The sequence below is a fragment of the Nyctereutes procyonoides genome, unplaced genomic scaffold (assembly GCF_905146905.1).
Source record: "Nyctereutes procyonoides isolate TBG_1078 unplaced genomic scaffold, NYPRO_anot_genome, whole genome shotgun sequence".
Taxonomy (NCBI): Eukaryota; Metazoa; Chordata; class Mammalia; order Carnivora; family Canidae; genus Nyctereutes; species Nyctereutes procyonoides.
Window position 1 is genome coordinate 9,731,361 of NW_026575020.1, and position 13,992 is coordinate 9,745,352.

The 13,992-nt window shown below is 43.2% G+C and overlaps 1 protein-coding gene across 1 annotated transcript in view; it reads right to left on the reverse strand.

Annotated features, from left to right (window-relative positions):
* CA10 (carbonic anhydrase 10) overlaps positions 1–13,217 on the reverse strand; it is a 475,830-nt gene extending 462,613 nt beyond the window's left edge. The window contains exon 1 of the mRNA XM_055332652.1: positions 13,098–13,217. Coding sequence (XP_055188627.1) covers positions 13,098–13,158 — 61 coding nt within the window. The 5' untranslated portion in view covers positions 13,159–13,217. The remainder of the gene's footprint in view (positions 1–13,097) is intronic.
* Positions 13,218–13,992: the final 775 nt, after the last annotated feature.

A 13,992-nucleotide genomic window follows, 5' to 3' on the forward strand; every position in this document is an offset into this window, starting at 1 on the left:
TCTGGATTTAGGAAGGTTTTTTTTCCTTGGTCTTAACCATCGTTTCCTGTCTGTCATCTGACTTATTAAGCAAAGTAACATTTTGAAATACTGTTTGGTTTTTGCTTAATAGTTCCTGGGGTGGGCCACTGTTGAAAGGATCTTTGAAAGTTTAATCACTATTCTATATGCTTGTTTACTTCCTCAAGGAATTCAGGTGTACTCCTGGAGACTTATAAAAAAGTTGCGCATTACTAAAGGATGTATTATGGTAAAACCATAAACATTTCATACTGTTTTACCCAGTTATCACAATACTGGGATAATTTTAAAGAAACAGTTCAATAGAAATAAATATCTATACCTCTTTGACATTAGCCATAGCAACTTCCTTCTAGATATGTCTCCTGAGGCAAGGGAAATAAAAGCAAAAATAAACTATTGGGACTTAATCAAAACAAAAAGCTTCTATGCAGCAAAAGAAATAATTAGCAACACTAAAAGGCGACCTACAGAATTGGAGAAGATATTTGCAAATGACGTATCTGATTAGTGTCCAAAATACATAAAGAACTTATAAAACTCCACACCCAAAATCAAATAATCCAATTAAAAAATGGGCAGAAGGCACGATTACACATTTTTTCCAAGGAAGACATACAGATGGCCAACAGACACATGAAAAGATGCTCAACATCACTAATCATCAGGGAAATACAAATCAAAACCACAGTAAGATATTACCTTACACCAGTCAGAACGACTAAAATAAAAAACACAAGGAACAACAAGTATTGGTGAGGATGTGGAGAAAACATAGCCCTCTTGCACTGTTGGTGGGATTGCAAACTGTTGCAGGCACTCTGGAAAACACTATGAAGTTTTCTCAAAAAGTTAAAAAAAAAAAAAAAAAGAACTACCCCACAATCCAGCAAATGCACTACCATTACCCAAGAATACAAAAATACTAATTCAAATGGATGCATGCACCCTGATATTTATAGCAGTATGATCTACAATTACAGAAACAACCCAAGTGTCCACTGGCTGATGAATAGACAAAGAAGATAAGTGTGTATATACATATACACATATATACAATATATCCAAGAATATATATATTTCATTATATATAATGGAATATTACTTGGCCATCAAAAAGAATGAAATCTTGCCATTTGCAACAATTTGGACAGACCTAGAGAGTACTATGCTCAGTAGAATAAGTCAGTCAGAGAAAGACAAATACCATATGATTTCACTCATATATGAAACTTAGAAAAACAAAACAAATGAGTTAAGGGTGGAAAAAGAGAGAGAAAGGCAAACTAAAAAACAGACTCTTCACTATAAAGAACAAACTGATGGTTACCAGAGGGAAACTGGGTGGGAGGATGGGTGGAATAGGTGATGGGGATGAAGGAGTACACTTGTTGTGATGAGCACTGGGTGTAGTGTGGAAGTGTTGAATCACTATAGTGTACATCTGAAACTAATATCACAGCATATGCTAACTGGAATTTAAATAAGAACTTAAAAAAAGAAATATTTACAGACAAAAAAAATATACCCCCAAAAATGGCAAAAGCTAGATAGAAACACAGTTCTCAAAAGCAGTGAAAAAGATAAATATAAATGATGGTATTTTCAATGAATAAATTATATGGAACTATTACAAAGTCATGAGCAATAAGGTGGCAGATACCAACTAATAGTTCATCAAACCATTTTCCCTCAGCAACTCAACAAGTCTAGCCTACAATTCCCAAGCTCTTCTGCAATAAGAGGTGGTCATGTGACTGAAAGTGATGTGCACAGCTTTCCCGCTTGGTCCATAAAATCTCTCTCAGGATCCTACTCCATATGCTTTTTCCCCATCTGCTGGAGAAACACTGGAAGGGACAACACTGGGAGCCCTATCTTGAAGAGAACAGAGCCTCCATCAGCCTTGAGACTTCCAAGTCACTATAAAGACAAGATTCCTTCCCTTTTATTCCTCCGTCTTCACCATGCCCTTATATACCTTACACACACACACACACACACACACACACACACACACACACATGCATACACGTGCACACACACACATGCATTGACACCAATGAACAATTAATGTGAGCAGGAAGTAAGCTTCTATTGTGTTAGGTCATCAAGATTTCGCTATCACAAAGTCTGGGATTTCTTGAACTGACATAACTAGGAAGCAACATGGAAAAATACTTGATACAGTGTAAAGTTAAAAAAAAAGAAAAAGAATAAAGATTTAAGGCTGAAAAGATTTGGAACTGCAAACTTTGGCAAATAAAAATTCAGTCTATAAGAAATGTTTGTTTTCCTCAATTTCCTTTGACACTGTGATTGAGCATTAAAATTAACCACTGACTTCCAGCATCACCCAAACACCCACATATGCAGTCCCCAACTCGCAAGGAGCACTGATCAAGGAGGAGCATTTCACTTGAACACACCTTCAGCCTGAATGGCAAATGCACAGATACAACTCTTCATTCATTCATTTGTTCAACAGCTCCTGCCTTTAGATGGGATACAAGACTTTACCTGGCTCAGTCAAGCTGCCATTTCAGCAGTCATAATAGGAGAGGGAAAAAATAAAGGGTGCCACCAACTCATGCACTTAAAATGCATACGAGTCTCATTTAGCCACAACATAGCACTTCAAAGACACAGGTCAAAAAGCCGCCAAGAACTTCTTCACCACAGTGGAAAAACAGGGATGGAGCTTGTTACAGACACAAAAAATAATGACTTCCCTACTTTATATTTCATTGGCAGGTGTTAGAGCCCCTGGGACTTATTGCTGGTATCATCATGGTGATCCTAAGAGTCAGCCATCCAGTGACACTCCTATTCACACTGGGGCTATACAACAGGAATGCATTACTCGCAGATGCCTCACTTTCTGTTGGTATCATCGCCATGTATGTATGGCGAAGATAAAGGTAGGAGCCTTTTTTCTGTAAGCTCCCCTTATTTCTGTCTGTAATTAAATCAACAAGCAAACTAACAACAAACCATCCAACTGAGCATTTCCCCAGAGCTGTAGAGATGACCTAGAAGATTATAGGCAGAATGCGCAGCCGGGAAGAGCAAATTTCTAATATCCCTTCAATTTCTGGGGCCTAGAGTCTCCCCACTGGTATGAACTACTGGGTAACACCACAGTTCTGTTGCAGAAGGCCAGAGGGAGAAGTCAAATTCTCTGACACAAGATTGAAAATACCTTAAGAACCAGAGTCCAGAAAAGCGTGGGTGGGCTTTTTTGCTAAAGCACTCTGGAGCAATGCTATGGGACAGGGAGCTTTCTCAAGTGCCGGCTTCTCAAGCTGGAATCCAACAACAAGAAAGTGCCATATCCTAAGTGATGTCCTTTAATAGGAACGAGATGACATGGAAAAGGGAACAACAATGCATCCCCTGATCCTCGGTCCTCCTGGTTCAAGTCTCACAGTGTGGAATCACAGAACACAAAGAAGCCAAAATACATTTTTTTTTCAAAATACATTTTAAACAACTCCAAGTGCCTCAACTAACACTGAGCTTGTCAAATGCAGATATGAGTTGAGTCTGAGAAGGAAATAGAAAGCTATCGAATATGTTGCTCCCGGGAAAGTTCCAGTTCTCTCTGACTCTGCATGCTCAAAGAACCCCATGGGGTAGAAGTTAAAGGGCAGCTAACAGAGATCTTCTTCCTTGCCCTCTCTCCTGGCCTCAAATCTTGTCTCCCATTCTCCCATGAAAGCCATTCTAAACCACTTCTTGTTATTCATTTATGTATTAATTCAGTCATTCATTATTGAGTATGTACTAAATGAAAGGCACTGGTTAGAGCAATAGGGAAAAAACCCACAATATTTATGTATCACCTACTATACATTCTACAAGGACAAAGATCGTGGCTGCTTTGCTCACTACAGTTGCCTGGTCCAGCACCTCCCTCAAAGGAGGCATTCATTAGCATTTGATGAAGAAATGACCTGGCGTGGTAAACACTAGGGGTAGGGTGCAGGGCCCTCCCATAGATATATCACTTTAGATATTCATTTCAAGAATCGTGTGGGAGTATTTATTATTATCCCAACCTCACAGAGGAAGAATGGCCTCTTTCACTCAGTAAGTGCTGCCATCAAAATTGTTTTCCTTGAGGGTGACAGGTAGCTGTGTGTGGTAGGAAGAGGGGCCAGCGGAAGGGGAATATGTTGACTCATATCCTTCAGTAAATGTGTTTATTCCAATGCTGGCATTGCTGCCAAATGTGTTGTGAAACCAGCAGGACTTGGCTCTGGAAAACTCACCAGAAAGTCACAGGCTTCATTTCCTATTGCCAGCCCCTTCAGCCACTGGCCATGAAGTATTGGACAAAGTTAAAGATTAATTCTGCATTTGCTGTGACAAAGGTCACACCTCTCCCAGATGAGGAGGAAAAGGCATTTGTAGGCTGTCTCCTTCACAGCCACCGACAATCCCTCTGCCGCCATCCTGATGGTACCTTCATGCAAATGTAATCAAACCCAAACACTGGCTCTCCCATTATCACACCAATCTCGTTAATAAATAGCAATTACGGTTTTGTTGTCAATGTACTCTCTGACCATCTCTTACCACTCACAGTTCCCCACCCCAATCCCTGCGTGATGTAAACCCTCTCAAGTTTTGTTTAGGGTTCCATGAGATGAAAACTGAGAAAAGTTATAGGAAAGACTCAATTATCAAAGAGAAGAAGAAAATTGGCATACTTCAAACTCCAGGGTCAGTCCATAGGGTTCTGTTTTTTTCCTAGTGTTTAAAAAATGGGTACTAAGTAAGGGGATAAATCCTGTAATGCATATCTGGATTATTTCAAAAGTTTCTGGGAAGCCACCTGGAACTAGAGGTAACACTGGAAAAGAATCAGTGATCTGGGCCAAAAGAAGCATAGCTGGACCTGAGCCCAAAACTTTAACCCTGACTCATCTGCTTCCAATAAAGTGAAAGACGTAGCAAGAGCTACTTCTTGGGCCTTTAAAGGCCTTCCCTGCACAGAGAGGTGCAAGGGTGGTTTTTATCAACAATGTATGTATGCAATATGTTACTGTTAGTAAAATCTTATCTCCCCAACCTCCTGGATCTCAATCTGATCACAGATCACACCCCACTCTCTAGGGGTTGCCATACTGACCTCTTGACAGCCTCCTGAATTCATGTTTGTCTTATCTAGTGGTCCTGTCTTTGCAAAAGTTCTTTCTTGTGATCACCGCCCCCACCCCCCACCCCCAACCCTGTCATGCTTCTCCTGGTCAATCAGCAAAAATCCTCCACCTCTCAAGACTCAGCCCAGGCATCTTATAACACTACGTTCCTCCCTCCCTCCCATCTCTGGAATGAATCAGACGTCCCTTCTCAATACTTATAGGATTCTGCTGTCACTACTAATATTTTTCAAATTAGTCTCTTACTAGATTGTGAATTGCTGGAGGGAAAGGTCCATGTCTGACTCATTCCTGTTGGATCCCTATGACCTTACGTATAGTGCACCCTCCATACATCCTGAATGATTAAGTGGACAAAGGAAGACATTTTATTTTAGGTCTCTACACTTGATCTATTGTAACTGGACCTTCGAGAGGATAAAATGGGTATATAATTTAGTGGGCCATGAGTACACTCTCCCAAGTGAACATGGAGTTTATTGGAAAGACGAGTGCAGAGTAGAATAAGGTAAAACTGCTGTAACATGCTTTGCAGTGCTTCAAGCATCTGCTGCATGTCAACTAGGACATCTATTGCTTGGTGCACAATCTTCATGGCACAAAAGCATGCATAGATGATTCATCTCTGTTAGCCTTTGTCTAATGTTAAAGACATTACTATTAATGTTATGGTCGTTATTCAAGTACAAAATTGGAGACATTTGCATTTGCTTCACATGAAAATACCAAATCTCAAAAGATTAGGGTAAATCAGGTCCATAACAGATAGGACAACTGACTTTTTGTTTTGTTTTGTTTTTTTAAGGTCTGTCACTCAGAATGTTCCATAATGGCCTAATTAATCTATTAGACCAGTGTTTTTAAAATGGGGCTTGTGAGCAAGAATAAAAGCTGACAAGAAGCCAAGGAACTGGTTTTCTAAATTATTGCTTATTGCAATCAGAGTTTTAAAAGAATTCCACATAAACCTTTTTTAATGTCATTTTCCTAACCTTCACCTTAGCTCCTCATATCATAACTAAAAGATAAAGTCTAAACTTCTGTTCCTGGCTAACAAAACCCTCCACACTGGCCCCAGATTATTCTTCCAGTCCTGTCTCCAGTCATTTATCCCAGCCCAGCCACTCCATATCCACTCCATATGTCCAATCATCCAACTTCTGATCCTTGATTTTTTTCATTCCTTGTCTATCAACCTACTATTCTTGCCTCATGGTATATCTTTTTTTTTTTAATATTCTTTTGAAACCTCAGGTATTCCTCCAACCTTGTTCAAATGCCTTTTCCTCTATGAATCCCTTCTCTTCCCCACTTGTATCCACTTCTATCCCCTGACATGTACCATCTTAGAAAAACCAGGTGTTCATTTTTGTGATTCCTATGCTTGATACATAGTTAGCTGGCAATACTATTTTGTTGAACCCTAAAGAAATGACTGAATTATTTATTGGAATTTATAAGAACAGGTCTGAAGTGTCAATAAGGATAGTTACTGATGACAATGATGGTGATGATTTTATGAGAGTAGCTCTCATTCACTGAGTTGACTACTACTACATGTCAGGTGCCATGGGGGCATCTTATGTACATTTTCTCCAATCCTCACTTTGCAGATTTTATAGAGGCATAGAGAAGTTAAAGAACTTGTCTAAGGGGGTGCCTGGGTGGCTCAGTGGTTGAGCTTCTGCCTTTCGCTCAGGTCATAATCCCTGGGTCCTAGAATTGAGTCCCACATGGGGCTCCCCTCAGGCAGCCTGCTTCTCCCTCTGCCTATGTCTCTGCCTCTCTCTGTGTCTCTCATGAATAAATAAATAAAACCTTTTTTTTAATAAATAAAATCTTTAAAAAAATAACTCCTCTAAGACCCCACAGAGGGAGAAAATGCCCAAGGGAGGGATATTATGTACAGGCCTATCTTGATTCCAAAGCCCATACTCACTCTCATATGATATGCGCGATTTGAACCATGGTAAATGTATTCCAGGTACCATGTTAGCATTTTACAGATGCTCCTTACAATTACCCTGTAGGATCAACACCCTTAGGAAGTATCATCTCCATTTTACAGATGAGAAAGTTGAAGTATCCCCCAAAACCCAACCATCTACAATCCCAGTAGCCTACAAACTATGCAAAGTACTGCAGTAGCTAGAAACTTGCAACACAAATTTAAAACCCAAATAAATATTAGGATTTCAAACAAGTTCAATCCATTGAATGCATGCAAAGATCAACAATAAAAAAAAATTAAAATCACCGTAAAATTAAATATCTGAAGACACTCCATACTCTCAACTCAACAGCTCCTAACGTGGGGTCATCCCAACTTGCCAGTGTCATAAAGTGAACCTTTTATTCCAATTGGGACTGTCTTCCCTGTTTGTCACTGATTCCTATCTCTCTTCTTGGATGATGTAGTCCTTCCATCTCTTCTCTCCAAAACCCCAACATCTATCCAATATCCTCCTTTTCCTTCACATCTGGACTTCTCTTCTGCAGCATGTATGTCACTTACAAAACAATAAGGCATTTTTCTTGTTTCGTATCACTATACCTATTGTGTATTACAACTTTGCTGTCATATCTTAACTATTAAGCATTATTCATACTATTTTACCTCACTCTACGTTATTTGTATCTCAACTTTGAGTTTGTAACTATACCTTAAGCATGGATCATTCCATAATGTAGTAAAGACACAAATACTTTACATTTGCACCAAGAACATTCAGGATATCCCTCTGTAGTTTCCCTCAGCAATTCACTGAAATGGGCAAAGGCGTTACCGTTTTTATTTTTACAAATGAGGAAACTAAGATTCTAAGAGGCTAAAGGAATCACCCAAAGAGGTAATTAAGCAAGTAGTTTGACTGCAGGGTGGGTCTTCTAACTTCCATATTCCTTCTACAAAGGCTTGCCGCCATACATATTTATGATGCCTGGATCTCTTCCTGACCTAAATCCTAGGTCCAAATATGTAATGCTTAATCAAGGTGCAAAGTTGAGGTATTAGGGACTGATGTAGGTCTAGGATGGAAATCAAACTTCCCCTCCACCTTGAGAAAACTGACATCTCCACATTGACATCTCTCTTTATTCCAGGGGTTTTATATTACTCAGATGGACGAGAAAATCCCATCTATGATGACGGTATCTGTCAGTGACTGGGCTATATGACATCACATGGCAAACTGCATTTAAAGAAAGCACACCACCAATGAGATCATCAGATAAGTAGTCTTTGCTGGGATGAGGGCTCTTTTTGTATTCAATGGAATGTTCTCTTTCAAGTCCTATTGACAGTATACGTAGTTTGCCATCTTGGAAGCACTTTAAAGCTGGGTTAATACAGAGTTTACAAGCAGAAAGAAGAACATTCTGTTGCTCCCCAAGGTAATAAGTACTATGTTGTTCCCAGGTGATTTATTAAACTTTCCAAGCCTCACCTCAGTACTGGGCTCACAGAGATAAAGTGGGTTTTACTCATAATACTCACTAAAGCCCAATGCTACCAGTCTCATTTATATGAGAAGGAAAATTAAGAGACAGTTCAAAGTTGTTAAGCCAAGGCCTCCTTGAAAGTAGGATCCATGCTCAATGTTATAAAATGTGCTTGCTCATGATTTTCTGTTTTGCTTTTAAACAAGTTGAAAGTGAAGATGGTAAAGGCTGTTCTTTCATGGCTTCACAAACCTGTGAAATGCCTGATTTGTAGGGGAAAAATTATATTATCGCAAGCTTCCTATGCCTCAGATATTGTGCGAAGTGAAAAACAATGAACACATTATCTCATTTAATCCATGTAACAAAAGTATGAGGTATGTGCTATTATCCCCTTTCTATGTGTAAAGACACCGAAGTGAAACCATTTTAATTTTCCAATTAGGAAAACAATGTATGAAATATTCCTTGCTTATAGGGATTGCTGATCATAAGATGCTGGTGGCAAACCTGGGCAATAGTCTCAGCTGTTTGATGGACAGTCATACACAACTCAAATGCTACCTTATTTCTAGTACTGAACTGTAATCACCCTAAACTTCCACTTCCAAACTAAGACTCTCCTCTATTTAACATAACTCATTCGTTCAATCTGGAGACATCACTAAAAAAAATACTGAATAAAAACATTCAAAAGAAATCTTGAGCCAAAAGGAAATGATATATTGAATTCTGACTCAGTTAGACCTGGATGTGAATCCTGCAGGCTGAAGCACTGTGGGCTTTGGCTGCCTCAGCTTTAAAGTATCCTACAGACTCTAAGAAGAGATGAATTAAAATATGTGCAATGTTATATAATATATATGAAAGCAACATATAATTTTAATTGCTATTGCTCTTATTATTATGAATAAAGTAACAAAGAAGCGAAGTGACATAGAGGCAAATAGGATGTGTTGTGGAAATTAAATCAGACAGCTGTCTTTGGACCAGGAAATTCTCTCCTGGCGGGGCTAAGCATTCATTCTCGCTGATCTGAGCTGCTTTTGTAAGAATGGAATGGTGCTCTAGCTAGCACAGGGAAAAATCATCCTGGTTTTCTCTCTCTCTCTCTCTCTCTTCCTCCCTCTCGCTCTCCTTCTCTCCTCTTCACAGATCTTGGCTGCCTTACACTTTCGGCAAATGACATCTGAATCCGATGTGGAACAGAAGAACTCCCAGATCATGGCATTCCCTCTTAAACCTAGCTGTGCTGTCCTTAAGTAGCCAAAATGGATACGATCTCGCAAATGGAAGGCACACATGCTACATCCCCAACAGTTAAGTGTGGTCAAGCTGACCCCCGAGTCCCATATGCTGACAGCTTCATCACAACCAAAGGATTAGTTCAGAGCCATCAAACATACCAAGGCCAGGGCTCTGTACTTTAAGAAATATATCCACACAGACCCAAGGAGAAAAAGCGTTGGATACACTTAATTTGCAGCATGGGGAGGGGTAAGGGTAGGAATCCTTGATTAACAAAACACTAAGCCACAAAGCACCAGAGCATTCCTGAAAGCCTATGCTACCAAGTGAAATTCAGTCACTAGAGGCCAGATCTACCGCCAAAATTTTCCTTCTGCAAAATGTTTACACTGCAGACTTTTGCTGACCTTTTCCAGTAATGAAGTCAACCCTTCCAATGCATCAATCACTGATGCCTGGTAACTCAGGAAGAATTAGTACCCATTTACCGGGGAGGGTAATTCATCCCAAGATGGAAGAGAGGTGCTTTGTTTTTTAATTTTTTTTTAATTTAATATTTAGTAGGTTCTGTGATCACAGGGTTATGTTCCTTTTGGTAAAGCTCAGTTGTGAGTAAATTAAAACTGCAAATCACAGAAACAGAAATGAAAGACCCACTAAACTCTCCCTGAGCCACAATTATTCAACCTTAGTGCACTGCATAACTACACCTCTTAAGGCTGCTTGATGGGGAAAAAAAGTCCCCCAAATTGTGGCAACTATGAATCGTAGTTATATTACTAATCAGAATTAATACATGGATATCACTGAATGAGTAGTTGTTTTAGGAGGGAGGCCACCTTGGCCCTGGACAAAGAACAGCCTTTGAAAATTAAGTTTATGGATGTGTAAATGCAGAGTACATAATGTTGCAACTCTGCCTAAATGTTTTCATAAAGTGCAAATTAATGCAGAACCTAACTAGGCATTTGGAACGCTAACCTAGTTTTCTGTGTTTAGCTAATAGCTAGCAATTTTGCTTACACTTTTATCCTCTCATTACATGGCAATGATGATTATTTAGTAAATACATGTGAAAGGCCACATACTCTACAGCACCTCTTCTGGGTTAGAAATAACCCCCTCCTAAGACTTATGTTTATATAGTTTAGTTACTGATACACCAAATCAAGTATAGCTGGGATAAGGAGACCACTGCCTCTTTTGGAGACTAAGAACAGACTCATTCTCACATGGTTCCCCTGTGATGACCTGGCCACAGGCAGGAGAGGGACTGGGGACAAGGAAATGGGGCAGGGGTGGGGGTGTCCAGAGCTTCAGTGAATGTTAACCCTTCGTTAATCTTAAAGGGACTTAGCTGGCTTGTCTGCTTTGCCAATTATTTATGATGGTGGAGAGAGAGGGGAGGGCTATTTTCTAACTAGTGAAATATTATGAAACAAGAGATAGTTTGGGACACCCGGGTGGCTCAGCGGTTGAGCGCCTGCCTTCGACCCACGGTGTGATCCTGGAGTCCCGGGATCGAGCCCCACATCGGGCCCCCTGCACGGAGCCTGCTTCTCTCTCTGCTGTGTCTCCGCCTCTCTCTCTCTGTGCCTCTCATGAATAAATAAAATCTTAAAAAAAAAAAAAAAACCCAAGAGAGTTTGAAACAGACACGGAGAAGAGAAATATGTAAAATGTGCTCTTGTAGGATGCTATCCAGCCACTCCTACTAGACATATGATTGATATCAACCCTTATAAGTCACCTAAAAATTTTTCTTCTCAGATGCAGGATAGGGTAAAATAGGTCCCACTAGAAGATTTGGGGGTGGTCCCAGGGTACTTTTTATTGTCTCTCAAGTATACAATGTACCTCTGAAATATTTCCAAGGCAAAATTCTTAGCTGGGTGGCCAAGTCCCAAACACAATGATTTTGAATACAGGATTCCCCGTTCCTGCCCTAAGAGGACAAAGTTGAAACTGAACAGTGGTATTTGGAAGTAGGTCCAGGGTCGGCATAGACAAGGATTTTTAACATCCAGAACCCTCTCCGGCTTTGGGGGTCGGAACTGGCCCAGCTGAAGGAGGAGGCAGGAAACAGGGCCCTTCACCCCAATGCTGCTCCTCCTCTGTGCCTACTCACAGGGGCAAGGTTCCTGTTCTCTTCTGCTGACTTCCTGGGAAGTTGGCTGCGACCCAAATTCTGCAGAGGGAATGCAGGCACAGGGGACCAGTGCAAATGGGTCCTACCCTGGGTACCTTAATGGCAGGTATGAGGGGAAACCGGTAAGACACGGTCTGTGGGAGGAGCCACTGCACTGAACCTGGAAATACTGCTGATCCTGGGGCTTTTTCTCATGGCTCCCCCTGCACCAACAAACACACTGCCTGGAAATCAGACTCCCTGCAACACACAGACACGGGCACAGGCAGACACAAGCCCTACCCCATCCACCAAGTAGCTCCTGAAACCACAGACTGGCGCAAGTAGCCTGGGCTCAGTGAGTCTGAGCTAGCACATCCTTGCCTCTGGGAAGAAGAAAGGCTACGACCGAGAGTGCTATTTATGATTTGTGTTGTTGCAGGCCGGTTTTGCCTTTACTTGCTGTGGAGCAGGGCGTGCTAGCATGTTTCAGACCATAAAGACCAGTCCTGATGTGCTTGGGCAAGGCCGGGAGGATCTCCACATCCCTTTGGTCCCTGCTGGGGGCACTCTCTAGTCCCGCATCCTCCCGCAGTCTCTTGAAAGTGCCCAGATAGCAGGGCAGGGCTCTGCGTCCATCTTGCCAGCTAGGACCCACGGAGTTTGGGAACTTTGAAAGCCAGGGGATGGGGGCGGGGGTTTGCCAAGGCTCAGATTCCCTGGCCAGAGTTCTCAGCCAGGTAAGCAGTTGAAAATGAACACCCATCTGCCTCTTCGTTCTTATCCCTGCCCCTTCTGTGTTCCAGGACTCCATACAGACGCTAACCACAACACAGACACACAGACACACAGGAGCGCGCGCGCGCACACACACACACACACACACACACACGCGCGCGCGCGCACACCCTTGGGCTTAGGTTTTTAGTTCTGAAGGCAGCAAACCCAAAGAGCTGCGAGGGTCTCCGCCACCACCCCCTCCCCCTCCCACCCTGCGAGGCCACTTGACAGTCTACACACAATAAAACCCCACACATTCCAAACAGCACAACGTAACCCAAACCCGCCGGTGACTCCAGCGCGTCCCATACCTGATATGCAGACGATGAAATTGGCTTGAAGAAGAAAAAGCACCTCCCAGACTATTTCCATCCTCTGATTCTCATTCCAAGTGCATCACTCGACGGGAAAACAGGGGGGGAAGGGGAGAGCCCGACACGGCACACGCACATACAAACGCGCACACACTTGCGAGCGAGCGCACACTCGCACTCCCACCCGACAGCCGGCCAGGGACGGTCACCCCCAAGATCAATATCGCAGTTTGAACTGTTCCGGCAAATCTCCCCTCGGGCTCGACGGACGTGCGCCCCAGATGTGCTGACACATGTCCGATGCCTCGCTGCCCCGGAGGTCTCCGCGATCGCCGGTCCCTGCTCCTCTCCCGAGGGGCGGAAACGGCACCGGCAGCGGCGGCGGCGGCAGCCACCTGAAGCCACCAGCGCCGGGCTCTTCCTGCAAAAACGAGACCCCGAGCCGCCTGGCGCCCCAAGAAGACATAGACGAGAGCCCCCCGCCGGGCCGCGCCGCACAGTTCCGGGCCCCCGGCGCTCGGCGCTCGGCGCTCGCAGCTCGCTCGCTACGCCCAGGCAGTCGGCGACAAGTTGCCCTCGAAGTCCGCCCCCCTCACCGGGGCATGGTCACAGGCTGGCTGCCGCGCTCGGGGCCGCTCTCCTCCTGCTGCCGGGGGGCGGGGGGAGGAGACGACACCGCAGACAGGGGAGACAGAAAAAGAGAGGCAGGAATTATTGCCCGAAACCGCCGGCAGCCTCCGCCGACCCTCCCTGCTCCCCAAGTCCGCGCGCAGCCCGCCGCCTGCGAGCCCCGCTCGGGAGGCGCGTGCAGGGCGCCGAGCGCCCAAGGCGGGGGCCGGGGACCCGGGCGCGTCGGGGGCCCGCGGGCTCCCCACGTCGCGCGCGCGCCTCC